The following is a 26,968-nucleotide window of genomic DNA, read 5'->3' on the forward strand; positions in this document are numbered from 1 at the left end:
TTTAAAGCTGCCTTGATTCTATCTACATGACATGAGCAAACAACTGGGATTTTAGGGGGTGCTGGGGTGGGGATTGAATATAAGCATGTAAAACCCAGATGGTCACTGCTCCCAGACTCCTGTCCCCTCATTCTTCCAGCAAGCTGCCTAAGTAACCTTTGTCTCTGGCCCATCAAGCCATTCAAGGTACCAAGCACACAATTCTATTGTTGGAACAAAGGAAGACCAGGTGCTTGGAACTCACCATGACCGCATCCAGACTATTTCCAAATGTGCGGTTTGTTGTTTTGTTCTATTTCTTTTCTCCATATTAGCCCTTTGTTCTGCTAACTTGGAAATTCAAAAGAAAAACATATGAAAGAAGGTATTATTATACTGGAAGAAGCTTCACAGGTCTTATTTCTCCACACCCATGACATGGTCTTTTGGTGTAGAGACAAGTTCCTTCAAACAAGAAATTTTTTATTTTATTTTATTTTCCTGAGCTACACTTTATAGTACTCAGGACTTAGTCCTAGCTCTGTACTCAGAAATCATTCCTGGTGAGATCCTGCTGGGGATCAAACCCAAGTTGGTCATTTGCAAGGCAAGCGTCCTCCCCATTGTGCTTTTTTTTGTGGGGAGGCACACCCGATGATGATAATGCCCAGGGGTTACTCCTGGCTACACGCTCAGAAATTGCTCCTGGCTTAGGGGACCATATGGGATGCCGGAGATTAAACCTAGATCTAGCCTGGGTCAGCCAGATGCAAGGCAAATGCCTTACTGCTGTACTATCGCTCTGGCCCCACCCATTGTGCCATTGCTTTGTTCCCCTGAACACATTAGTTCTTAACAGGGAGAAATGAGGCCAGTTCTCTCTCAGCAACTGGGGGAAAAAATCGCTCTCAACATGTGTATGGTGTCTCTGAGAACCACAACGGTGTCTGTCTCGGGGCATCTGCCCACCTGCTCCATCATCACAGAGTCAGGCAAAGAGCTGAGTGAACCAAGCAGACTGCCACCTCCACAGGTCTCCCTGCTCTTTGCTGGCCAATCTCTGCTCTGTAAAGGTGCTGCCACCTGAGCCCACACGTGCATGCACACACACACAGAGCCTGCCACACCCTGCTCTACCACAATCCAGGCTCTTATCCTGGACTCTGTTTTGGCAGTGTCCAATGTTTTAGTCATAACCATCTGCAAGAAATGAGTCTGAGGGTCGGAGAGATAGAACAGCATGTAGGGCTCGTATTTTGCACACACAAACCTGGGTTTAATCCCCTGGCATCCCATATGGTCCTGAGCCCGCCGGGAGTGATTCCTGAGTACAGAGCCAGGTAACTCCTGAGCATCACCAGGTGTGGCCCCAAAACAAAAGCAAACTAAACAAGAAGTGCGTGTGCCCATAGGTGTGTGGCTCTGTGTGTGTGTGTGTGTGTGTGTTTGTGTACCTTCAATAAGTACTGTAAAACCATACCCACTACTTACCTACCCACCCACCTATGGGACATTCTGGCCAATCTCATTCTTTAAGCACTAGACTTTATCCTTTAACATTTAGCCTTAGCCTTTAACATTGTCGGCACAGTCCATACCTGAGGCCCGACCCAAAGTCTAAACAGTGAAGTACGACGCTTTCCTATTTCAAAACAGGAAGCTTTCCATATCTTTAACTTGAGATCATTTAATTCCAGGAAACAAATTTCAAATAAAATATCAAAAAAAAATTTCCTGACATACACAAACTTGGAAGCACTGACAACCACCAGGTGGACCCCAAAATTGGTGAATGCAGGGAACCCAGCCAGACATGGGTGGAAGATCTGAGGTGGCCCAGATGAAGGTAAGGTACAGACCTTACCCAGCAAGCCTGAAGCAGGAGAGGGCTGTTCAAGCTCACTCTGCAGTGCACCCCACTCCCCTCTCACATAAAGAAAGATAGGGGGCACAAGTAAGAACCATAAACATCAAATTCTATTTTCTTCTGTCAGAGACACAAGTAAATCAGCATTTCCACTAAAAACCTGCACATTGACTTGGGTCCCACCTTCCAGCCTCAACTTCAAATCAGGTCTGCAGGGGCTGGAGCAATAGCACAGTGGGTTGTGCATTTGCTTTGCATGTGGCCAAGCTGGACTCAATCCCTGGCATCCCGTATGGTCTACCTGGGTCCCACCAAGAGTAATCCTTGAGTACAGAGTCAGGAGTAGGCCCTGAGCACCACCAGTTACTTACAAAACAAATGAACAAATTAAAAAAAAATCAAATCAGATATGTGAAAGAGTCATCAAAACTTAAATCTTTTCTTCCCCCAAAGCCATAAGAACTTTATTAGCTCAAGAAGAAATCTGGACAATATACAAATATACAAAACAAACATACAGAAAGGAGTTGAGAATCCTTTCATATGTCCTCTGTTTATCACTGAGTTTTGTTATTTCACAAGGCCACATCCATCAGTGCAGTAAAGGCACTGACTCAGGTCATAGGCCCATTTGTGGGCAGAGCCTCCACTGTCACTTGGCTTGGGGACCCCGTTGCTGCAGGAGCCCCTGGTTTCCAAATGGTCGGTGGAATGAGAAGGTCCACAGTGCAGGAGGCAGGCACATCTCTCCTTGGACCTCAGCAGGGTCATCTGTGCCAATGTCCTCTAAGGAGATGAGAAGGCAGAGGCTGGAGCCAGCTGGTGCTGCGGCGAGCCCCGTGGAGCTGGCGCTGGGTTCTGACATCTCTCAGGGGGCCGAATTTCTGTCAGATTCCACACCGGGTGACGTTCAGAAAGTACTTTCCAGTAAGCAGTGGCAGCCACAACCGGTGGGGCACACCTCCTGGGTCCTGAACCACTCCATCATGTGGCTGGTGTGGCCACCGTGGCCGCAGGTCAGGCAGAAATTGGATGAGCCCCGCACAGCCACGTGGCAGATGGCGCACTGGAAAGTGAAGCCTTTGCAGAGGGCGCACTGTGTGCCCCGGACCTCACTGCGGCAGTGGCTGCAGTACACCCCGAACTCTGCATGGGAGGGTGGCCAGATGAAGACACGGTCAGAGAGAAGAAAGGAACATTGGCACTCTGGGGGCGGGAAGGGTACAGGGAAGAAGGCAGGAAACCCCCCTAGGGGTGAGCATTGCAGGTTCCACCCTGCTAGGTTCTTTCTAATAAAAGACATTGCTGAGGATTTCTGGTACATAGAACAAGCTGCTATAGTCCCTAGAAGTAGCAAGCTAAGGGGCCTCTCAAGGCTGGCTGGGGGGTCCCCCTGAGGGATAGCCCATGGGGTGGTGGCCAACCCGGATTCAATTTCCTGTGTCCCGTATGAGCCGGCCAGGAGTGCAGAACAGGAATATCCCCTGGGCACCACTGGGTATGACTGAAAAACAAACCAACCAATAAGTCAAGGCTGGCTGGAAGGTAGCCACAAGCTACCAGCCATGTGTTGAAGCGTGTGAAGACAGTCAGGGCTCAGGAAAGACAAACCAGCAAACAGATGGGCGCAAAACCAACAGCCGCACACAATTCAGGTGAGCACAGGGGGCCTCTTGGGGGCAGAGGCTAGCCATCCCCTGGCCTTGCCCCCCTGAGAAAAGTTCTGGTTCACCTTGAGGAAAATCAAGAAAAATGAGATCTGGGGCTTAGAGAGATAGCACAGCAGTAGGGTGTTTGCCTTGCAAGCAGCTGATCCAGTATGGACAGTGCAAAGCCAGGAGTAACCCATGAACACGGCTGGGTATGACTCAAAAACCAAAAAAAGAAAAAGAAAAATGAGATCTGGTACCTTCCATCTGGAGACAGGTTTGGGTGTTTGGCACCTCCTCTAACTCACACACATCATCTTCCTAAAACCAATTCTGAGACGTTGTGAATACAAACACCAACACTCCCACAATAAAATCCACCATCACCCTCACCCTTGCTGCAGGAGACAGGGGCTTCAGGTGTCATGGAGATGTCACAAGAATGTGGAGGAGGGGTCCTCAAACTGTGGCCTATCGGCCACATGCAGCCTACAGAGGAGCCAAGGACATTTATTTGGCCTGCCAGATGTTTTTGCTGCTGCTGCCTGTCCTGCTTGTCCTAGGCTGCAGTTTACATGTGGGATGTGCGTCACAATCTCCGACTCCCCTCCTTTTCGGTGTCTTTTGACTCTACTTCTGTCTCAGGCAGGGGTCCTCAAACTGCAGCCTGCAGGCTACTATTGTTCATAGTTTATTTAAACTATAGTCTGGCCCTCCAACATTTTGAGGGACAGTGAACTGGCTCCCTGTTTAAAAAGTTTAAGGACCCAGGCCAGAGAGATAGCATGGAGGTAGGGTGTTTGCCTTGCATGTAGAAGGCCAGTGGTTTGAATCCCATATGTCCCCTGAGCCTGCCAGGAGTGATTTCTGAGGGTAAAGCCAGGAGTAACCCCTGAGTGCAGCTGGGTATGACCCAAAAACCAAAAAAAAAAAAAAAGTTTGAGAACCCCTAGTTTGGAGGAAATGGCTGGATTCCCCGGGGAGGAGACTAACTGGGGTGGGGAGACCTGTGACCAGGTCCTCCCATCATGGGCTAAGTGTGTGTGTGAGTGTGTGTGTGTGTGTGTTGGGTGGGGGGGAGTGAATCTCAGTGTGTCCAAAGTCAAGATTTCATAGACAAAATGACTTTTCCTTTCCTTATTATTATTATTATTATTATTATTATTATTATTATTATTATTATTTGTTTTGTTTTGTTTTGTTTTTTTGGCCACATCTGGTGACACTTAGGGGTTACTCCTAGCTATGTGCTCAGAAATCGCTCCTGGCTTGGGGGACCACATGGGACGCTGGGGGATTGAATTGCTAGGCTAACACGGGAAAGGCAGATGCCTTACCACTCCGCGCCACTGCTCCCGCCCCATCCTTACCTTATTTTTTGTCTGAGATTCTTTTATGATCATCAACCCCTGTATTCTGAATCTTAAGACTGCTAGTAATGCTATTCAGATGTATTCTCCATTCATTCTAGAATAACCTTCTATCTTCTTTAGCTCCTATTTCTCTCTCTGGATTATAGACATCCCCACACTCCTTGCAGGGAGAAAGGTGGGTAGGACTATCAGAGAAGCTAGGCCAGGATGTGCTGGGATAGCTATGAATCTCTCATTCTTATACTCTCCCTGAAAGCTACTTCGTTTGCTTGTTCGTTTGTTTTTAGGTCTTGGGCCAGACCCGGTGACACTCAGAGGTTACTCCTGTCTCTACGCTCAGAAATCGTTCCTGGCTGGGGTCAGAGTGGTGGTGCTAGAGGTAAGGCGTCTGCCTGGCAAGCGCTAGCCTGGGATAGGTGTTTCGATCCCCCAGCGTCCCATATGGTCCCTCCAAGCCAGGAGCCATTTCTGAGTGCTTAGCCAGGAGTAACCCCTGAGTGTCAACAGGTGTGGCGCAAAAAAAAAAAAAAAGCAAACAAACAAACAAAAAATGAAATCCTTCCTGGCTTGGGGGAACCATATGAGATGCTGGGGGATCAAACTGCGGTCGTGTGTAAGGCAGACGCCCTACCACCTGTGCCATCACTTCGGCCCCTGAAAGCTACTTTTTTCGTTTGTTTGTTTTGGGGCCACATCTGGTGGTACTCAGGGGTTGGTTGTTCCTGGCTCTTCACTCTGGAATCACTCCTGGTGGTGCTCAGGGAACCAAATGAAATTCTAGGAATCAAACCTGGATAGGCTGCATGCAAGGCAAGTACCCTCCCTATTGTGCTATCGTTCTAGCCCTGGAAAGCTACTTTTGAAAGACTAATGGCTCCATGTAACTCCTTTAGCTCCCCTATATGCCCACATTCATTGACATGCTCTAAAAATGGTTCGAGAACCTTTGTGCCTTTGCATTTTGTTTTCCAGGGTGCGTGTGCACACATGCGCGGCGCGCGCGCGCGCGCACACACACACACACACACACACACACACACACACTAATGTAGAGTAAAATAATCCTTGCTACTCAACATCAAAATCTACGCTTCACTCTAATCTTATTCATTTATCTTTATTTTTTGTTTGTTTGTTTTTTAAAAAAGAATCTTTTTTTTGTTTTGTTTTTTTGGCCATACCCGTTTGATGCTCAGGGGTTACTCCTGGCTAAGTGCTCAGAAATCGCTGGCTTGGGGGGACCATATAGGACACCGGGGATCAAACCAAGGTCCTTTCTTGGCTAGCACTTGCAAGGCAGACACCTTACCTCTAGCGCCACCTCACCGGCCCCTTCATTTATCTTTTTTTTTTTTTTTTTTTTTAGGTCACACCCGACTGTGTTCAGGGGTTACTCCTGGCTGTCTGCTCAGAAATAGCTCTTGGCAGGCACAGGGGACCATATGGGACACCAGGATTTGAACCAACCACCTTTGGTCCTGGATCAGCTGCTTGCAAGGCAAACGCTGCTGTGCTATCTCTCCGGGCCCACTTCATTTATCTTTAAGAGTAACTTCCTACCTAATAAGTTAAGAAAGCAAAGACCAAAAAGAAATAAAAGAAGGAGGTAAAGACTTCTGAACAAATAATACTGACACTCCTGCCTAGAACTCACCACTAATTGGGGAGGAAAATTTTTCCAACACCCCCCTCTAAACACACTGATGCTCAAAGAACCACTTTTGACTTTTGAAATTTAAAGATCTTCTACTGCTCTTCCATAGTAATCGCCCAATATGATCAGGGACTCAATCCCTCATGATTTCCAGCTTAGTCTTAGCATTGTTTTTCTTTTGGTTTTTGGGTCACACCTGGTGTCGCTCAGGGGTTACTCCTGGCTCTATGCTCAGAAATTGCTCCTGGCAGGCTCAGGGGACCATTTGGGATGCCAGGATTCGAACCACTGTCCTTCTGCATGCAAGACAAACACCTTACCTCCATGCTATCTCTCCGGCCCCAGTCTTAGCATTGTTGATTGGCTTAGTACTGGTTTATTTTTGGGGAGAACACCCAGAAGTTCTCAAGGGTTACCCCTGGTGGGCTCAGAGGGACCATAGGAGATGCTGGGGACTGACCCTGGGTTAGCTCTATACAAGGAAAACACCTTACCTGTGTATTACTAGTTCTAATAGTTTGACTATTTGTAAGTATTTACTTTTCCTCCATCCCTGGTCTAAATTCCAGAAGGGGAAGAAATATAGAAGCACAGTGCCTAAGAAGCACTTGATATATAATAGCTGAATGCAAATTCTAATAAATATTCCTATTTCCCACCAATACCAGAGCATGTTATATAAAAATAACTTGTTTCTCAAGACAAAGTTAATCTTGCCATGAAATGCAAACTATTTTTGTTTGTTTGAATTTTAGGGAGCACAACTAGTGATGCACAGTGGCCATTCCTGACTCTGTGCTCACAAGTGACCCTGGTGATGCTCAGAGAACCACACATAGTGCTGGAAACCAAACTGGGATCAGCCATATACAAGGCAAGCACTTTTACCCTTGTGCTAGCTCTCTGACCCCTGAACTCTGTGTGTATATGAGTGTGTTTATGTGTGTTAGTGACCATGGGCTGCCAGAAATACTAAGACCAGTTCTAGGGGGGAGGGAGCTGGATGATTCTGAATTTTCAAAAGCCTAAGGCAGTTCCAAAATTTCTACTTAATGAACAAGAAGCTAAAACTTCATTCCAATTTATTTATTTATTTATATTTGGGGGGGGTCACACCCGATGTCGCTCAGGGGTTACTCCTGGCTCTGCGCTCAGAAATCGCTCCTGGCAGGCTCGGGTGACTATATGGGATGCCGGGATTTGAACCAATGTTGGTCCTGGGTCGGTTGTTTGCAAGGCAAATGCCCTACCATTGCTATCTTTCCGGCTCCTTCATTCCAATTTAATCCATGGCACCCCATATTATCCCCCTGGTCTACCAGGAACCAACACCATGTACAGAGCCAGGAGTAAGCCCTGATATCAAGTGTGGTCCCCAAAAATAAAATCCAAAACCCTTCACTCCAAGCCTTGTATATGAGCAAATCCAATGATAGGGCCTTACAGAGAGTGACAAGAAGGAAACAGTTCATTCTCACCAATTCCTTTGTGAGGGTCAGGAGGGCAGGAAACGAACTTCAGCACTTCTGCTCGCTTTTCCCTTAGACCCCAGCGGTAGAGGATTTCCCCGTAGCATTTCTTAAAGTCGTCAAATTGCTGGGTGTTGGCAGGATCCAGAAGCCTGGGGGCAAATGCCAAGACTTCCTGTCAGCTCCTTTCCAACCAAACAAGCTTGAGTGTAGATGACAATGAACACATTTATGGGGAACAGGAACTGAGAGGCCTGTGTGAGCTGTTCTGGATACCAGGTGCGTGGGGAGGCTTCTGCAATCCTTTTTGGTCCTTGGGTCACACCTGGCAGCGCTCGGGGTTACTTCTGGCTCTACACTTAGAAATCGCTCCTGGCAGATTCGGGTATGAGAAACCGGGATTCGAACCACTGTCCTTCTGCGTGCAAGGCAAATAACCTACCTCCATGCTATCTCTCCGGCTCCTTTTATTCTTTTTTAATTTGGGCTATACCCGGTGGTGCTCAGGGTTTACTCCTGGCCCTGCACTCAGGAATCACTCCTGGCAGACTTGGGGGACCATATGAAATGCTGGGATTGAACCCTGATTGACCATGTGCAAAGCAAATGCCCTTGCTGCTGTGCTATCACTCCAGCCCCTGCACCTTTTGTTTTTATCATGCTGGTCACACTCCCGCTCTCGAGGGTCACTGTAGGTCAGGCTCCCGAAGCGCATCTCTTCTGGCGAGGACTCTCCCCAGGGTGAGGAGATGTGCTCAGGGTCTTTTCCCGCTAGAAGAAGTCAAGGGGGAAAGAAAGAAGGCATCAGAGATGCAGTGGCACATCTGGAATATTCCCTAACAAGGCACATATCCCAGTTACTCCCGGGAGAAAACAGGGCTCAAGAAAAAGGTCTGAGGAAGAGAACAAAACAGGGGCCAGAGCAATATCATCCCAGGGAGGGCATTGCCCTTGCAAGCGGAAGACCAAGATTCAATCCTCAGAACCCCACATGGTACCCCGAGCTCCACCAGCAGTGATGCAAGTGCAGAGTAACCAGTAATCCCTGATCATAGCTGGTATATCTCCAAAAACAAAAAGGAAAAGCAAGCAATAGAACTAGCCAGAAGTCTTTCCTACTCTGACTTTTAAGGGCAGGGATTTAGTTATTTCCTGTGGGGCCTGAGTGATAACACAGTGGTAAGGTGTTTTCCTTGCACGTGGCCAACCCGGGACGGACCCAGGTTTGATCCCCGGCATCCCATATGGGTCCCCCAAGCCTGCCAGGAGTAACTTCTGAGCACAGAGCCAGGAGTAACCTCTGAGCACCACCAGGTGTGGCCCCAAAACCAAAAACAACAACAACAACAAAAAAAAAAAACATAGATATTTCCTAATTTTTTATTTTAGGTTGGGGCGGGTACAGTGGGCAATTTTCACAGGCTCCTCCAGGGATGATTCTCAGGTGACTATACATGGAACCAGAGTTGCAACCACCACAGTCACTGTGAGGCAAGTGCCTCCTTTCTGTTCCTCTTCTTGGGCACAGGTGTCTGCTACTTAACAGTAGTTTAAAAATAGGGACATAGGGACTGAACAAGCAAATGACAGTTTAGGAACATCAAGTATTCCTAAATGCTATGGACAAATGATCCTGAGAAAGTCTGAAAATGAACATAAAATCACAGCCCGAGAAGGGCCCCACACACCCACAAACTGGGAGAAAATGTTCTAGAATATGAACAAATGTTATTTCTAGGTGGAGGATTAATGATTACTGTTTCCTCCTCTAATATTTGCATCTACTTTTCTTTACTGAATATGCACTGCTTTTTTTGTTTTGGGGCCACATCTAGCAGTGCTCAGGATTGGCTCTGAGTTCAAGGATTACTCCTAGCAAAGTTTGGGGAACCATATGGGGTGCTGGGGACTGAATCTGGGTTGGCCAAGTGCAAGGCAAGTTCCCTATTCACTATGGCTCCAGCCCCGAAATGCTTTTATAAAAATGATAAAACAGGGCCCGGAGAGATAGCACAGTGGTGTTTGCCTTGCAAGCAGCTGATCCAGGACCTAAGGTGGTTGGTTCGAATCCCGGTGTCCCATATGGTCCCCCGTGCCTGCCAGGAGCTCTTTCTGAGCAGACAGCCAGGAGTAATGCCTGAGCACCGCCGGGTGTGACTCAAAAACCAAAAAAAAAAAAAATATATATATATATATAAGAGATAATAAATAATAATAAGAGAGAAATATCAGGCGTTAAGAAACTGGAGCCCCTGCTTTGCAGGATGGAGTCCTGGTCTCTGTGGGGTCTCCAGAGTATCACCAAAAGTGACACAGGTACTGGAATAAGAGCAGACTCTGAGCACTGTGGGTGAGTCTGGCCCAGAAACAAGCAAAAACAAGAAACATTTTAAAATCTGGAACATGTCAATATAACCCCTCATTAGATTTCTATGGCCAGAATAATCAGACTGGGCTTTAATTTTCACATAAAAAGGAGACATTATAATCAGGGAAGGGGTTTGGGAAGGAGAAAAAGAAGGATGAACACTGGAAACTACTATTATCAGGAGTTCAAAATTATGATAAAAAATATCCAACTGCTCAGTAGTACAGCACATACATAGTGTAACACATGTTTTGCATCTCACACAGACAGACACACAACCCCAGACCCTACAGAAATGGCTTGCTCAACTGGGAGAAACACATTCCCATGACAATAAAGTTTTAGAAATAAGAGACCCAGAAAACCAGTTAAATATCCATCCACCAAAAACACTGTATTCAGCTCAATGGGCTGAACCAATCAATGCTTGGCAGCCTGGAGATCCAGGCTCAGTCTTTGACACTGAGCTATCTGCACAGCAGCATGCCAGACTGGCCCCAAAACACCTTTGATTTGTAGTTGCCACCCTCAATCAAAACACATACTCTGGACCAGTAAGTTACAGGCAGCTTTGCGAGGACTGAAATACGTCTGGGACGAGTCACTGCTGCACCTACCTATGTTCCAGCCACCTGTGTTGAGCCCTGGGTCGGACATGCTGGAACATGAGCCAGAGGAGGTAAAGCTGGGCTGTGGGACAAATAGGCAGTGTCAGCATTATGTCTGGCAGGCTTCCCAGGAAGAGTCAGACACACAGCAGGGATGCTTGGGCTTACGTAGCGACTGTGGGACACCACAAGGTTTGAGGACCGGCCAGGGATGGGCCCAAAGGGATTAGGGATTCCTTGCGGCCGAGATTGCGCTTCAAACACACTGCAGAGCATTGCCAATGTCTGGACGTCCCGGAGTCGGCAATAATGAGCCAACCTGGTGGAAAAGGGGAGTTGGGGGAAAGGGGGAAGGAAGAGAAGGTGTCCTTGGTGCCAGGGGCCTGGGACTCCTCCAGGAATGGAGCTAATCCCACTGACCTCAGTGTGAGGTCACTCTACTCTCTCCAGTCTTGGTTCAAAGGAAAATCCCACTGCCCTGGGCATCTACTTGATTCCTTAAAGCTAAAGAACATGGTCCTGAACATGACACGTGAGAACAGAGGTCATGTGCATGAGTCAGGAAACCAGAGCGTAAGTCCACTATGTTGATTGCAAGGCCTGCTTTGTCCCTTTGCTCTGTTCAGGCCCACTGTGTTTAAGAGTGGGGTCAGGATCAGACTGACCTTCTGCCTTTGCAGAGGAATACTGGTCCTTTCTTTCTGTTGTTCAGGAAACCATATGGAATGCCAGAGATTAAACCTGGGTCAGCAGTGTGCAAGGCAAGCACCCTCCCCATTGTGCTACGGCTCCAGTCCCAATATTGATTTTTTATTTCCAAGAAATATACTACACTTGGGGGGGGGGTTGGGCCACACCCGGTGATGCTCAGGGGTTACTCCTGGCTTAGGGGACCATATGGGACACCAGGGGATCAAACAGCAGTCTGTCCTAGGTTGTTAGTGCATGCAAGGCAGACACCCTACCACTTGTGCCACCACTCCAGCCCCTATACTACGCTTTTTTTTTTTTTATACTACACCTTTTAAAGAGAGTTTTCACCTTCATTGCAGTATATGAACTTTACCCTAAGGGTGAGCAGAACAAGCACTACCACCTCAGAGCAAGAGTGAGAAAATTGAGGCAGGTGTGCTGGGTCAGGCCTCAGTTGAGAAATCAAGTCACTACTCCAAAGAATTGAAGCACCTGTTTCTTGGTCAGGACCAAGGCTTCACAGCAATGAAGATTCAAGTAGCTGCCAATCATTTGGTACATTTTATTTCCAGTTTGCAGCACAAGAAATAAAATTTGAATTCAAAATTTTCATAAACTGCCTAGGGCAAAAGCATCTAGGCCTTTGGAAACCATAAAAACCAATGTGCAGGGGCCAGAGCAATAGCAGAGCGGTAGGGTGTTTGCCTTGCACACGGCTGACCCAGGGATCGAACCACGGTGTCCCATATGGTCCCCTGAGCCAGGAGCGATTTCTGAGCATATAGCCAGGAGCAACCCTGAGCATTACTGGGTGTGGCCCCAAACAAAACAAACAAACAAAGCAAAACAAATCAATATGCAGTGCTCAAATCTGCTCTGGGGTTAAACTCTCCAGCATGGGGTCAAGTCAAATGGCCCAGTTCAGGAGCCCAAATTCCTGTATTGGATGAAGAGGTGACCCAGAACTAAAGCATCAATCTCTCGAGGACATGAGTCTCACATTCCTGCTAAGTGACACCAGAGTTCCTTCTGCTGGAAGGAATCCTTTTTGCACAGGAATTCTAGTAGTTCTGAAAGGAGAGATCATGCTTTCTCCCCCACCCTTTAGGCTTCCGCAACCCTCTCCCACACATTCATACCCAAAGGGTTCACAGACCCAGAAGGGACATCACCCAATCCATCACTTTTAGCACTCAGAACCTACAGGGACTCCAGCAGCTGTCGCCCAAATGGATGTCGAGCCCAGGGTGTCTCCAGATCCGGGTCAGACTTTGGACCAAGGCAAAGATCTGTAGCTACTGTGGCCAGCGACCAAACCTGGGCAGATCAGAGAGAAATGTGGACTCAGCCTGGGGAGGTTGGAGAGTTTGCCAGTCTCCAAATGCAGCTCCCCGTGCGGGCTCCTCTGTGGGCTAAAAGGTGGGATCTGAAGCCTCATTGTAGGCTGACTGAATCAGAATTCACATCTTTAACAAGCTCCTCGGAGGGCTTGGATGCCCCATCATGTGTGAGATGCATGAGCTTTAGCAACTTGCGTTCAGCAAACCTTGAAGAAATGGTGATTAAGTAAGTCTTTTTGGTTTTGGGACATAGTCAGTGGTCCTTGGGACTTACTCCTATGTTCAGGGATCACCCCTGGCAGAACTCAGGGGACTCTATCTAGTGCCAGGGTGGAACCTGGGTTGGCTACAGTAAGTACCTTCCCTCTGTGCTTACCTCCAGCCCCCTAGATTCTGTTCTATCACCAATATATTAGCTTTGTCTATGGCTAGATAGTAACAAGACAAGAGTGAAAAAAGAGTAAGTTGGGGTCAAAGCACAGGAGGCAGGGCATTTGCCTTGCATATAGCCAATTGGGGTTCGATCCCCAGCATCCCATATGGTTCCTGAGCCCATAAGGAGTAATTTCTGAGTGCAGAGCCAGGAGTAACCCCTGAGTGCCACTGGTGTGCCTTCCCCTATCCGCCCCCCCCCCCCAAAAAAAAACCACAAAAGAAAAGTACATTTTGATTTTTTCCCTTAAGGATCTGTCTTTCCCAATTAATACAAAACTTTACAGATTTAGATAATACAACCATATTTATGGTATAAGAGATTGAAAAAACAAAAGTACATTTTGCACCTTCTCAACTAAGCACCCATAAAGAAACATGTGCAATGGATTTAAAAACCAGCTCTGAAAAACGAAACAAAACAAAATTAAACTAAACTAAAAAGGGGCCGGAGAGATAGCATGGAGGTAAGGCGTTTGCCTTTCATGCAGAAGGTCATTGTTTCAAATCCTGGCATCCATTATGGTCCCCCAAGCCCACCAGGAGCGATTTCTGAGTATAGTGCAGGAATAACCCCTGAGTGCTGCCGAGTGTGACCCAAAAACCAACCAACCAACCAACCAAACAAACAAACAAACAAACAGCTAGCTCTGAGTTTAGCCACTCTGAGTTTGACAAAGAAAATAAAAGAACAACAAAGGAAGTATCATGTCTTGAAATATCACCAACTCACAAGCCTCAAGAAAAATGACCTGGGCCCGGAGAGATAGCACAGCGGGCATTTGCTTGCAAGCAGCCGATCCAGGAGCAAAGGTGGTTGGTTCGAATCCCGGTGTCCCATATGGTCCCCCATGTTGCCAGGAGCTATTTCTGAGTAGACAGCCAGGAGTAACCCCTGAGCACCGCCGGGTGTGGCCCAAAAACCAAAAAAAAAAAAAAAAAAAAAGACCTGCTGTGAGAGAAAAACACCAAAACTGCAGCTAGGCAGGGACCTACCTGGACGAGATCCTTCCTTCCCACCAGCAGGGCTGAGGTGGCGTTCTTCTGGCACGTCTCCTGAATGTCATTCACATTCAGTCTGAAATGTTGAGAAGGAACGAGAAGATTGCTTTCTATTTTTTTTTTGTTTTTGGGTCACACCTGGCAGAGCTCAGGGGTTACTCCTGGCTCTACACCCAGAAATCATGCCTGGCAGGCTTGGGGGACCATATGGGATGCCGGGATTTGAACCACCCTTTCTGCATGCAAGGCAAACGCCTTACCTCCATGCTATCTCTCCGGCCCCGAGAAGATTGTTTTCTAGCCTAACTACCAGACTATATGTCCTGGTTTAGCAAACAGATTAAAATGTTTTTCTTTGAAGGATTTAGTGATAGCATAATGGGGAGAGCATTTGCCTTGCACATGGCCAAGACAGGTTTGACCACCGGCATCCCATAGGGTCCCCTGAGCACTACACTGCCAGGTGTGGCCCAAAAAAACAAAATAAACAAATACCAAAAAAAAAAAAGTGTGGCAACTGTGAGGATGGATGAAATGGGCAAGGTCACCCTGCCATCTTGCACTTACATATAAAGCTCCCCCAGCGATTTGTGAACTGGAAGCAGGCAGGAAATGTCCTGGATGACGACCTTCCCAGCAGCCTTGATAGACCGGTTACCAGAATCTGACCCCTCACGCTTACTCTTCCACCTCCTTGATTTCTGCGGGGGAGATGAGAGGCTGTGAGGTACAGGGAACATATCTTGTGTGATGAAACAGGGCAGTGACAGTTGTGGAGTTGGTGCATCATGCCCACACCACATGGCTCAGCCTCTGTAGGAAATAAAAGGGTGACAGGGGACACTGGGGCTCTTGAGTACAAAATCCCAACTGCAAAAAGCAGCACATGCTGCGGGGCTATGTACATTCTGCAGGTGCTTGAATAGGGATCCCTTGAAGCCAGAATTTTCATTTAAAAACAAACAAATTAAATGAATAGGGCTGGAATGATAGCACAGCTGGGGAGGGTGTTTGCCTTGTACACAGCCGACCCGGGTTTGACCCTCAGCATCCCATATGATCCCGAGCACTACCAGGAATGACCCAACTGCAGAGTAACTCCTGAGTACCGCTGGTGTGGCCCCAAAATAAAATGAACTAAAACAAAAATAAAAAAATAAAAAACAAAGGAAAGAAAAACAGCAGAAAACAAAAAACCAGTAAAGACCTCGAAAATGTGGGAGAAGGAAGATTCTTTACTCCTCCCAGAGTTGGTTCGGTTCCAAGTTTGAAAATTCTCACTTGCCACTGATCATTGTCTTATCAGTTTTCATTGGATTTGTTGAAAATTTAATTCAGACAGAGCTGTGTGAGGCTCATTAGTACCCAGGCTGTGGCAGGTACACAGAAACTTAGCAGTTCAAAGAAAATGGAACAAAAAGAAAACAACAAACACTTAAACACTTGCTTTTCCTAGTAGGCTTTGATAATTTTTTTTTTGTTTTGTTTTTTGTTTTTGGGCCACACCTGGCATTGCTCAGGGGTCACTCCTGGCTGTCTGCTCAGAAATAGCTCCTGGCAGGCACGGGGGACCATATGGGACACCGGATCCGAAACAACCACCTTTGGTCCTTGGATCGGATGCTTGCAAGGCAAACGCCACTGTGCCTGGCTTTGATAATTTTTAACAGTGATAATTTTAGAATGTCTGGAATTATTGAGCAGAGGGAACTGAGTTATGAGTGCAGAGGGTCATGAGGAACTATCTAGCTGTTCAATCTCCCCTAAGCCTCGCCTACAAACGGTTGTGGGGGGAGGAGAAGATGAGGCCATGAGATATGTGCTGGAAAATGAGAATTACTGAAATGTCCCATCCAGAGTTCCAAATGGAACCAGTCTCAGGGGGAACTTCCTTTTATTGCCATATTTAGGAAGGGGGCTACCAGGGCTGGAGCAATAGCACAGCGGTTAGAGCTCTTGCCTTGCAGATAATTACCCAGGTTTAATCCCCAGCATCCCATAAGGTCTCCAGAGAACTCCAGGAGTAATCCCTGAGCACAGAGCCAGGAGTCAGATGGTTAGCTCTGCTCAAGTAAACAAACAAAAAAATAAGCTACCACAGTGATTCTATTTAAGAAAGAAGTGTCATGCTGACTGACTGACAAAGGAGGGAGAATTAGTAAAGGGGTGCAGGTGGAAGCCAGGAGGGCTGGAAAGAGCTCAACAGGATAGTCACATGCTATGCAAGTCCCTGACACTACGTGGTGCCCTGAGCACTGAGCTAGAAGTAGTCCCTGAGCATAACATACACACACACACACAACACATACACACACACACTTAGGAAGCCATGGTGTCCTGATGTCGTTGACTATATGTGCTGACCCACGTGCCCCTGGTGACTTCTATCCATATTCTCTTCATGGTGGTGACCTGTGGCTCGTACCCATCTTTGCAAAGTTCACAGGGTTAATACTTGGAGGAGTGGACAGGCTGTGAGAGACTGACACATGTGACCAAAAAACTCAGCAATTATAAACAAATTCTTTTTTTGGGTTTGTTTTTGTTTTTAGGCCACACCGGGTGATGGCTCAGGAGTTGTTCCTGGCTGCACGCTCAGAAATTGCTCCTGGCTTGGGGGACCATATGAGATGCCAGAGAATGAACCCAGGTCCATCTTGGGTCAGCCTCGTGCAAGGCAAACACCCTACCACTGTGCTATTGCTCGGCCCCTTATAAACAAATTCATGGAAATTGAGATTAGATTTTTTTTGTTTTGTTTTGTTTTTGGGTCACACCCAGCAGCACTCAGGAGTTACTCCTGGCTCTATGCTCAGAAATCGCTCCAGCCAGGCTCGGGGGACCATATGGGATGCCAGGATTCAAACCACCGACCTTCTGCATGCAAGGCAAATGCCTTACCTCCATGCTCTCTCTCCGGCCCCCGAGATTAGATGTTTTTGAGGTGGGAGTTACACGCAGTGATGTACAGGGGCTGTTCCTGACCTAAATGCTCTCAGGGATCACTCCTGGCAGGCTTGGGAAACTGTACAGAAAGCTGGGACTGAACTCAGGTTGACCGCATACAACAAAGCCTATCTATTGTATTATAATGATTACATATTTTCATTTTATTTTATTTTAAATCTCACGAGTAGTCTTTCATGGGGCAGGAGAGAGCACAGTGGTAGAACGTTTGCCTTGCATGCAGCAGATCCAGGACGAAAGGTGGTTCGAATCCCGGGCAATTTCTGAGCTCATAGCTATGAGTAACCCCTCAGCATCATTAGGTGTAAACCAAAAAACAACAACAACAAAAAATAGTCTTTCACAAGTGATTTGTTTGTTTGTTTGTTTTGGTTTTAGGGCCATCCAGCAATGCTCAGGGATTACTCATGGCTCTGTGCTCAGGCATCACTCCTGGCAGGTTCAAGGGACCAACTGTGGTGCCAGGGATGGCACCCAAGTCAGCCCTGTGCAGGGCAAGCTCCCCATCTGCTGCAGTATTGCTCAGATACCTCACAGGAGTGATTCATATCTGATCTTGCTTCCTTGACTTAAGGTCTATGTTCAAATGTGTTTTTTTTTGGGTGGGGGGTGGACACACCCAGCAGTGCTCAGGGGTCACTCCTGTCTCTGCGCTCAGAAATCACTCCTGGCTGGCTCTGGGGACCAAATGGGATGCTGGGAACCTAACCCAAGTAAGTCCTGGGTCGGCCATATGCAAGTAAACAACCTACCATTGTGCTATTGCTCCAGTCCCTATGTTCAAATGTTTTTTTAGATGGGCCTTTGGTGGGCCCATCTACTACCTAAGATTGCCCAAGGCTCTACAGTTAGGGCATCTGGTAGGCCAGTCAGTGGAAACGTTTAGCTGAAGTACTGGAACTTCAGCCAAGGCTTATCCTAAGGGGTCTGTACAAATACTGCATCATCATTATAGTGGAACCTGAACTCACTTGAGCTGAAGCAGCAGTGCAGTTCCTATTTCCCATTGATCGATACACAAGTCTTTATTCTATGACTCAAAATAAGCTTCATTTGAAGAGGCTGCAATGGTTTGCTTGCTCCAGGATGGGGTGAGTTCAGCACAGCCCACACAGGGCCCAGGGCAGCCAGTTTCCTCACTGGCTTGCTCTGGTCACAGGCTATCAGGCTGCTCTATCCGTACCTGTTACAGATGTTTGCAAGTATATTACTTTAGGTTCAAAAAGGGAGAAGAGAGGGGCTGGAGGGCTAGTGCAGCGGTAAGGCATTTGCCTTGTAGTGGCTGACCCAGGATGGACTTTGGTTTGATCCCCAGCATCCCATATGGTCCCCCAAGCCAGGATCAATGTCTGTGCGCATAGCCAGGAGTAACCCCTGAGCGTCATTGGGTGTGGTCCAAAATCAAAAACAAAAACAAAAAAAGGGAGGAGTAAAGGGAACCGAGGGACATAGTGGAGGAAGTTGAGACACTCACAGTGACTTGATGCAGTTAACATTATAGGCCTAAGTCATAAATATTAACACTATTATAAACTGGGATATCTCAATAAATTTTATGGAGTTTTTTTGTTTGTTTGTTTGTTTGGTTTTTGGGTCACACCTGATGATGCTCAGAGGTTACTCCTGGCTTTATGCTCCGAAACTGCTCTTGGCAGGTTTGGGGAACCATATGGGATGCCGGGATTCAAACCACCGTCCTTCTGCATGCAAGGCAAATGCCCTACCTCCATGCTATCTCTCTGGCCCCAATTCTATCTTTTTTTTTAGGAAAAAATAATTAGGTCTTGACTAATTTAGTCCATTACATATTATAATTTTTCCTTTTTGGTTTTGGGATCATACCTAGATGTATTCAGGAGTTACTCCTGGCAGGCTTGAGGGACCATATGGGATGCTGGGGATCGAAGCTGGATTGTCCGTGTGCAAAGCAAATGCCCTACTTACTGTGCTATCATTTCTGCCCTATAATTTCTTCACACCCAGTGATACAGGGTCTGAGGCTGGTAGGGCGTGGGGGACCACAGGGAGGCAGGGATCAGACTTGGGGCCTCATACATTCTAATATATACCCTGCCACTTAAGTCCCCTCCTGGCCCATTTAAATCGAGCTCCTTCATTTCTGTACAGCTGCATGCTGTAATTGCCAACCACTCACTTCTGATCCTTCCTCCACCAAACATCACAATTCCACAATTGAGGGTTGCCAAGCCTTGTGCAGTCTGCAGAAGGCCTACAAAAGTGAGCAGAGGGCTCAGGCTGAGATGCTGAGGTGGACATGAGAGCTGGGACTTCTCACTGCTGAACCTCCCATCACGGAGACAACAGAAATAGGAGTCCAGAGGACTGGAGCAATAGCACAGTGGTAGAGCGTTTGCCTTGCATGTGGCCAACCCAGGATGGACCCTGGTTCGATTCCTGGCATCCCATGTGGTCCCCCGAGTGTGCCAGGAGTGTTTCTGAGTGCAGAGCCTATAGTAACCCCTGAGCACCATCGGGTGTGACCCAAACCCCTCCCCCAAAAAGAAAGAAATAGGGTGTCAACAGACACTCCCCCGAGTCACAGTCTTGGGTTGGAGGGATCAGAAGAAACAAATCCAGATGTCACACAGGAGCCAGAAGAAAATGCAAAGATAGTGAGTGATCTTGGAGGACTTCTGGCGATGACCCTTCGTAGGATTACAGGAAATAAACATAGTGTATTTTCTGGGACTTTCCTATCTGCTTCCCCATACAATAGACTTGTAAGAGCTTCCCTAGTGGATCTGTATTCTTGGGTGATGATTTAGAAAACCTCACTAAGATTCCTCTGAGCCTAGCATAGGTCCTTTCCCCATACAGGCTCACTTGATTCACATCTGTCATTAAGAATCAGATTGCAGGGACTGGAGTGCTAGTACAGTGGATAGGGCACTTGCCTTGCACATAGCTAACCTGGAGTCAATCCCATCTACCCTCTCACCCAAGCACTGCCAGGAGTGATTCCTGAGAGGAGGAGGAGGAGGAGGAGGAGGAGGAGGAGGAGAAGGAGAGGAAGGGGAAGGGGAGGAGGAGGAGGAGGAAAAGAAGAAGAAGGAGAAGAAGAAGAAGAAGAAGAAGAAGAAGAAGAAGAAGAAGAAGAAGAAGAAGAAGAAGAAGAAGAAGAAGGAGGAGGAGGAGGAGGAGGAAGAGGAAGAAGAAAGAAGAAAGAAGAAGGAAGAAGGAAGAAGGAAGAAAGAAGAAAGAAGAAGGGGAAGAAGAAGAAGAAAAGAAGAAGAAGGAAGAAGGAAGAAGGAAGAAGAAGAAGAAGAAGAAGAAGAAGAAGAAGAAAAGAAGAAGAAGAAGAAGAAGAAGAAGAGGAAGAAGAAGAAGAAAGAAGAAGAGAAGAAGAAGAGAAGAAGAAGAAGAAGAAAGAAGAAGAAGAAAGAGAAGAAGAAGAAGAAGAAGAGAAGAAGAAGAAGAAGAAGAAGAAGAAGAAGAAGAAGAAGAAGAAGAAGAAGAAGAAGAAGAAAAAGAAAAGAAGAAACTTATGGGACAGCCCTGGTCATCTATCAGGCAATGATGGAAGGACCCTTACACAGAATCTTTATGACTGGATCACATATCATTGCTGGTGTTTTTTTAAATGTATTGGTTTGGTTGTTTTCAAACACAGGCTGGAGCCTTTGGGTTCCAGAGGTCTCCTGGTATTCTTTTTTTTTTTTTTTGGTTTTTGGGCTACACCCGGCGTTGCTCAGGGGTTACTCCTGGCTGTCTGTTCAGAAATAGCTCCTGGCAGGCACGGGGGACCATATGGGACACCGGGATTCGAACCAACCCCCTTTGGTCCTGGATCAGCTGCTTGCAAGGCAAACGCCACTGTGCTATCTCTCCGAGCCCAGTCTCCTGGTATTCTGCTTGCCACAGTCTCTCTGGGGATTTATGAACAAAGGTGACTTAAATTGAGGCCAGACTGCAGCTCAAGCCAGAAGCTGGTGCCAGTGCTCCAGACACTGCAGGACCCACTTATCATAGTGTTAATCCCAAACTCTGGCCACAAAGAGTTTCTATCCCACCCACAGCTCCAAGACTTTTCTCTCCCTCCAGAGCATGGGCTGATTAGAGAGTTTCTCTTGTCTACACAGCGGGAGCTGAGCAGCATGCAGAGAGTTAACAACTGGCTGGGTGATGCTTAGCTAATCTTTCTAAGTCCCCTAGACCTTGAAATTGAGGCTGGGAGGAGGAAGGAGAGGTGGAGAGCTTCCCTGAAGTAAATGGAAGCCTCTGGGAGGCCAAGACTCCCGCATTTCTCTGAGGCCTTGTTAAAGCCCCAGCAACAGAAATCCCACCCACACACACATCCCAGGAATAAGGACTGAGGGGAGAGAGACAAAGCGAGACAGACAAAGTATGACATTCTGAGCACTGGGGTGCTCCTCTGAACAGAGCCAAGAGCTCACAGAATTAGGGGAAAGAGGAGTGGAGGGGTGCTGAGAAGGGAAGCATTGGCACCAACAGCATAGACGGACGACCAAAAGCCAGCTTGCCACTGTACCACCAGCTACTGCTACACTCGGAGGCAACATCAATGCCAGCAAAGGGGGACAGATGCAGAAAGAGCCCAAGAATAAGCCACCAACTGCTTCGCAGCAACCCCATTCCAGTGCATAATCAGCAGCGTGGGCGGTGAGGCCAAGGAGTTCCTATGGAAACTGCAGCGAGGGCAGGGGTTGTCTAGAAACTTCTGGAAAATTCAGCCCCAGGTCGAGCTGGGCAGGGACAGGGCTGTTTGAGGGCTGGGTGGCCGTGCCTGAACTCCACCTGGGCATTGTTGGTGTCCGGACTGGCTCAGTTTAGGGTTTAGGATGAAAAGCTGACAAGAAGGTCTCACCCCTAAGGAGTTGGTTTTTACTTTTTTAAGACTGCTTTTTATTTAGTTAGTTATTTTTGTTTGTTTGTTTGTTTGTTTTTGAGCCACACCGGTTGGTGCTCAGAAGTTACTTTCTGGTTCTGTGCTCAGGATTCACTCCTGGCGGGCTTGGAGACCCTGTGAGATGCTGGAGATCAAACTCGGGTTGGCCACATGCAAGGCAAATGCCCTACCTGTTGTACTATTGCTCCAGCCCCATTCCTAAGGACTTTTTTTTTTGTTTTTTTTTTTTTTTGGGGGGGGGGTCACACCCGGCAGTGCTCAGGGGTTATTCCTGGCTCCAGGCTCAGAAATTGCTACTGGCAGGCACGGGGGACCATATGGGGCGCCAGGATTCGAACCGATGACCTCCTGCATGAAAGGCAAACGCCTTACCTCCATGCTATTTCTCCGGCCCCTCCTAAGGACTTTTTAAACACCAAATAAAACTGACAAAATAGCCTCAAGACTGTCTTGGCACTGATTAACTTAAACACACAGGGTGGGAGAGGAAGACAGAAAAGGGAGAAAGCTGACAGAAAAAAAGAAAGGAAATGTGGGAGTCCATAGTGAGGCTAACTGCCAACGCAAAGTGCTGATGGCAAAAAGGGTAAAAAAAAAAAATGCTCTATAAAACTCCCAAAGGATTAAACACTAGCTGGCGACTCATGCCAGTGAAGCAGACGGGCGCTTTCCTCTTGGAACCAGATCAAGAGTCTAAAAACAGAAAGAAAAAAAAAAAGTGGAAAAAGCCTTTTATCTTCCTCTCCTGCCCCCAATGCCAAAGGCAGGAATCTGAGAGCTCTATGAAACTGTACAAATATATTCCTGAGCGAAATCAGGTGAGCTAACGGCTTACAATGGGTTCTTTCCAAGAAACTTGGATTTTCTTTTTTAAATATATATATATATGTTTGGTGGCTCACACTTGGGGTACTCTGAAGCTAGTGCTAAAGAGTGACCCCTAGTGGCGTACTGGGGACCATAGGAAGTTTCGGAGATTGAATTAGGGTTGTATTATCTCTCTGACCTGAGACTCAGATTTTCACTTCCTCTGCCAAGAAAGCAAGTGCCCACCCGTATGCCCCAAACACCCAGTCACCTCGCACTTGAAAGGAAGGAGGGAATAAGACTGATGCTGGTGGGAACTGACTCCCCAGCTATGGAAGCGGACTCTTGCCAGGTTCCTCAAAGCTAGGAGGGTGGCATTTTATTCTTGGGCTGTGGGGCAGGGGCAGGGTTGGTCGAGGAGAGCGTTTGTACCACGCACAGTACCGGGAAGTCGTTAACTGCTTGTATGGACCAGCGCCGCCGGGCAGAGCGAGGAGACATCTGTGCTTGAAAACCGAACACCCAGGATGAGGGAGAGAAACACCAATATAGAATTAACCAGGAGAAATAGAGAACAGAATGAAAGAAACTTCCCACCCGACTGGTGGATTAAAAGGCACCAGAACATACCACCCAACCCGAACCAGTGTGACTCAAAAAACCATCCCCTCCTTCCCGACTGCTCACACCCTGGACTCTGTAGCTGGACACGCTCATCTGACTGTCCACGCTGCTGGCACCATGACCAGGTTGGTGCTGCTTAAACAGAACTCAGGGGAAAAAAGTGGGGGAAATGCTTGGCTTTTTCCTGTCAGAGGACACGAGTCTCCTTCCTTGGATAGAAGTTCTTAGAAGGACTCAATGCCCATATTTTGGCTCGTGATCACACTAGGCTGTGCCTGAGGATCACTCCAAGCTCAGTGTTTGCTCAGGGCTCCTCTCAGCAGTGCTGGGAATGGAACACAGGGGGGTCTCATACATGCAAAGCACCAACAGCTAAGTCACACTCCTGAGCCCCTCAATAACAAATCTGGGAGTATGCGTTTTCCAAGTGATGTCACAGGAAAGCCAGAGGGCCCAGGGAAGGAGATGTGTGAAGGCTGTAGTTACCTTGAGGCCCCTCTCCCCTGCAAAGGCATGTCTGCCCATGCAATGGAAATTGGAAGTACCCCCATGATCTCTAAGGACTCCCCCCCCATACACTCACTCTCTCTCTCTCTCTCTCTCTATGAGAAGATAAAACTCAAAAGACATGCAGTATGTCACAAAATCTGTTTTTTTTTTTAGTGTTTATAAAGTACTGACTTATGTTTGTCTTCAATTCTGGGAACTTCTGATTTACCCTCAGAATAAACAATCTTTCATCAACCATTCACAGCCTGCTTGGGTCCCAAGTGAATGTTGCCATCTTTTTGTGCTTTTTAACTTCCTATGAAATTATTCTTTTTTTCTTAATGGTCCTCATAATTGGAAAATAAATTGAGGAGCAAACCGCAGAATTCTGTCTGGGAAACATTGGGTGACTAACAATTATAAACTTAATAGGGCAGATTAAAACATAAACAAGTATCAGAGGAGTCCCAGTGACTCTGCACAAGGCTCTGGGAATATCAACAACACAATTCCTGCATGACTATACTTGAGGGCAGTTTACAGTTTCTTTATTCAGTTAAAGTTCTCAGGGGTAGAGATCTAAAAGAGAATTAAAAAAATAAGTGGAAGGCTGGAAAGATGGTGCAAGGGTTATGGTACTTGCCTTGCACATGCCAACCCCCATTTAATCTCCTGTACCACAACATGGTCCCCTGAGCACCACTGAGAGTGATCCCTGAGCAAGGGAGCCAGGTGTGGGTCTCTTGACCCCCCCCCCCAAAGGCAGAAAAAAAGAGGGCTGAAAAGGAAAATCTGAGTTTAGAGAAATTTATAAATGAATATTTTCCAGAATCCTCACAAACATGAGATGATTTGACATATGAAACTTGGCATGTGAGGATTTGAAAATATTTCTCCAGGGACAAACAAATTGACCTCTGACCTCTAAAGGGGAAAGGTCAGTTTCTGAATTTCCTTCCTTTAATCCCTGTCTGCCCTAGATGAAGGAATGGAGGTGAGGTGAGAGTGCTTCAAAGAGCTTCACACTTCATTTCAGAACCCTCACACAATGATGGTCTTATTCATGTCAGCTCATTCAGGTGAACCACCCCTTTTTATCTAGGGTCCCAAAATGGCCAGATGGCAGTGATTTCTTGGAATTCAACTGAAAAACCATGAGTACGCCAGCATTCCTCAGGGCTTCTGGCCTTGCTATGATGTTCTGTGTAACTTGGGAATTCACTGCATCACATTTCTATGCTGTGTTTTCTGCACAGACATCAGACAACAACAGAAAAATCTCACATGCAACTGTAACACAAGTGTACCATCCCTCTCGTTTCATGACTGGGAGATGCTGGCAGCTACAGGACTATCACAGCCTGTTCTCCATGGAGAAGCCACAGGCTCAGAGACACAACCCTGTATATTTTGCCCTCAGCGGCTCCGACCTGAGAGAGCCTGTCCTGGGGCCCGGCCCTGCTTTCCAACAAGAGTGCTCCCAACTCAAATGGCGGCTGAACAAATGCTTCCACCTTTAGACAAGTCCCAACTTAGGAATGGAGTTGTCTGGAATGTACAGGGCCTTCAGATACTACCAGAAGCCTGACCAGTCAACCTATGTTACCAGTATCCCCTGGCCTGAATCAGAGGGAACTCAGAAGGTCTCGATGGCTGAAAGATCTCTTCAACTTGGCCCAGATGCAAAAAAGAATCCCCATATTTATACCCCGAGTTTGTTGCGCTGTTAAGGGCAATAAAATGCCCTCTTTTCAACCGTTTTATCAAGTTGTATGTCTGGTTACCTGCCAACTTGGAAGAGAAAAAAAAATCCTGGAGTCAGAGTCACAGTACAGTGGATAGGGCATTTGCTTTACACATGGCCAATCTGGGTCTGAATCCCAGCATTCTATATGGGCCTCCCCTACTTACCTGTGCCTGCAAAGAGTGACCCCTGAGCACAGAGCCAGGAGTAAGTCCTGAGCACCACAAGGTAGGACCCAAAAGTCAAGGGAAATAAAAACAAAAACAGGAAAAAAGAAAAAAAAAACAACAACAACCTAAAACTTCTGCATGTAGGGGACAGAGTGATAGTGAAGAAGTAGGGTGTTTGCCTTGCATGTAGTTGATCCAGGACAGACTTTGGTTCAATCCCCGGCATCCCATATGGTCCCCCAAGCCAGGAGAGATTTCTGAGCACATAGCCAGGAGTAACTCCTGAACATCACCGGGTGTGGCCCCAAAACCAATAAACCAATAAACAAACAAACAAACAAATAAAAGTTCTGCATGTAAAGAACCTGGGAGGCTAGAAATTCCTAAGGTGGAATGAATGGGAAGACAGCAGAATCCAGCAGTAGGAAGGAATGACAGGAAGCTGGCCAGGCAGGCAACCAGTCACCATCCCTGTCCCAATACATGGCTGGTCCCATCTCCAGGATCATTTCTTTTTTTTTTTTTTTTTTTTTTGGGCCACACCCGGCATTGCTCAGGGGTTACTCCTGGCTGTCTGCTCAGAAATAGCTCCAGGCAGGCACGGGGGACCATATGGGACACCGGGATTCGAACCAACCACCTTTGGTCCTGGATTGGCTGCTTGCAAGGCAAACACCGCTGTGCTATCTCTCCGGGCCCTCCAGGATCATTTCTACATCCAACCACCTACAACCCTCAGACCAGGCAAAGTCAGAGAAGCCTGACTATGAGAATGAACCAGGAAGGCAAACACTACCACCTCTGCAAGGGGACAGAGGCTTCTCTAATGTTTGCTAGAAGTTGGG

At 47.2% G+C, this 26,968-nt stretch overlaps 1 protein-coding gene across 2 annotated transcripts in view; it reads right to left on the bottom strand.

Moving 5' to 3' along the window:
• Positions 1 to 2,283: 2,283 nt before the first annotated feature.
• Positions 2,284 to 26,968, bottom strand: part of WDR59 (WD repeat domain 59) — a 75,170-nt gene continuing 50,485 nt past the window's right edge. The window contains exons 19-27 of one of the 2 annotated variants that reach the window (XM_049786339.1): positions 23,541 to 23,597; positions 15,002 to 15,135; positions 14,429 to 14,510; positions 12,865 to 12,977; positions 11,136 to 11,286; positions 10,977 to 11,049; positions 8,636 to 8,762; positions 8,001 to 8,143; positions 2,284 to 2,992 (exon numbers count right to left, since the gene is read on the bottom strand). In XM_049786339.1, the coding sequence (XP_049642296.1) occupies positions 2,757 to 2,992; positions 8,001 to 8,143; positions 8,636 to 8,762; positions 10,977 to 11,049; positions 11,136 to 11,286; positions 12,865 to 12,977; positions 14,429 to 14,510; positions 15,002 to 15,135; positions 23,541 to 23,597 (1,116 nt within the window). In that variant the 3' untranslated portion in view covers positions 2,284 to 2,756. The remainder of the gene's footprint in view (positions 2,993 to 8,000; positions 8,144 to 8,635; positions 8,763 to 10,976; positions 11,050 to 11,135; positions 11,287 to 12,864; positions 12,978 to 14,428; positions 14,511 to 15,001; positions 15,136 to 23,540; positions 23,598 to 26,968) is intronic. The other variant, XM_049786340.1, reaches the window with a different exon arrangement.

This window comes from Suncus etruscus, chromosome 14, assembly GCF_024139225.1.
Source record: "Suncus etruscus isolate mSunEtr1 chromosome 14, mSunEtr1.pri.cur, whole genome shotgun sequence".
NCBI lineage: Eukaryota > Metazoa > Chordata > Mammalia > Eulipotyphla > Soricidae > Suncus > Suncus etruscus.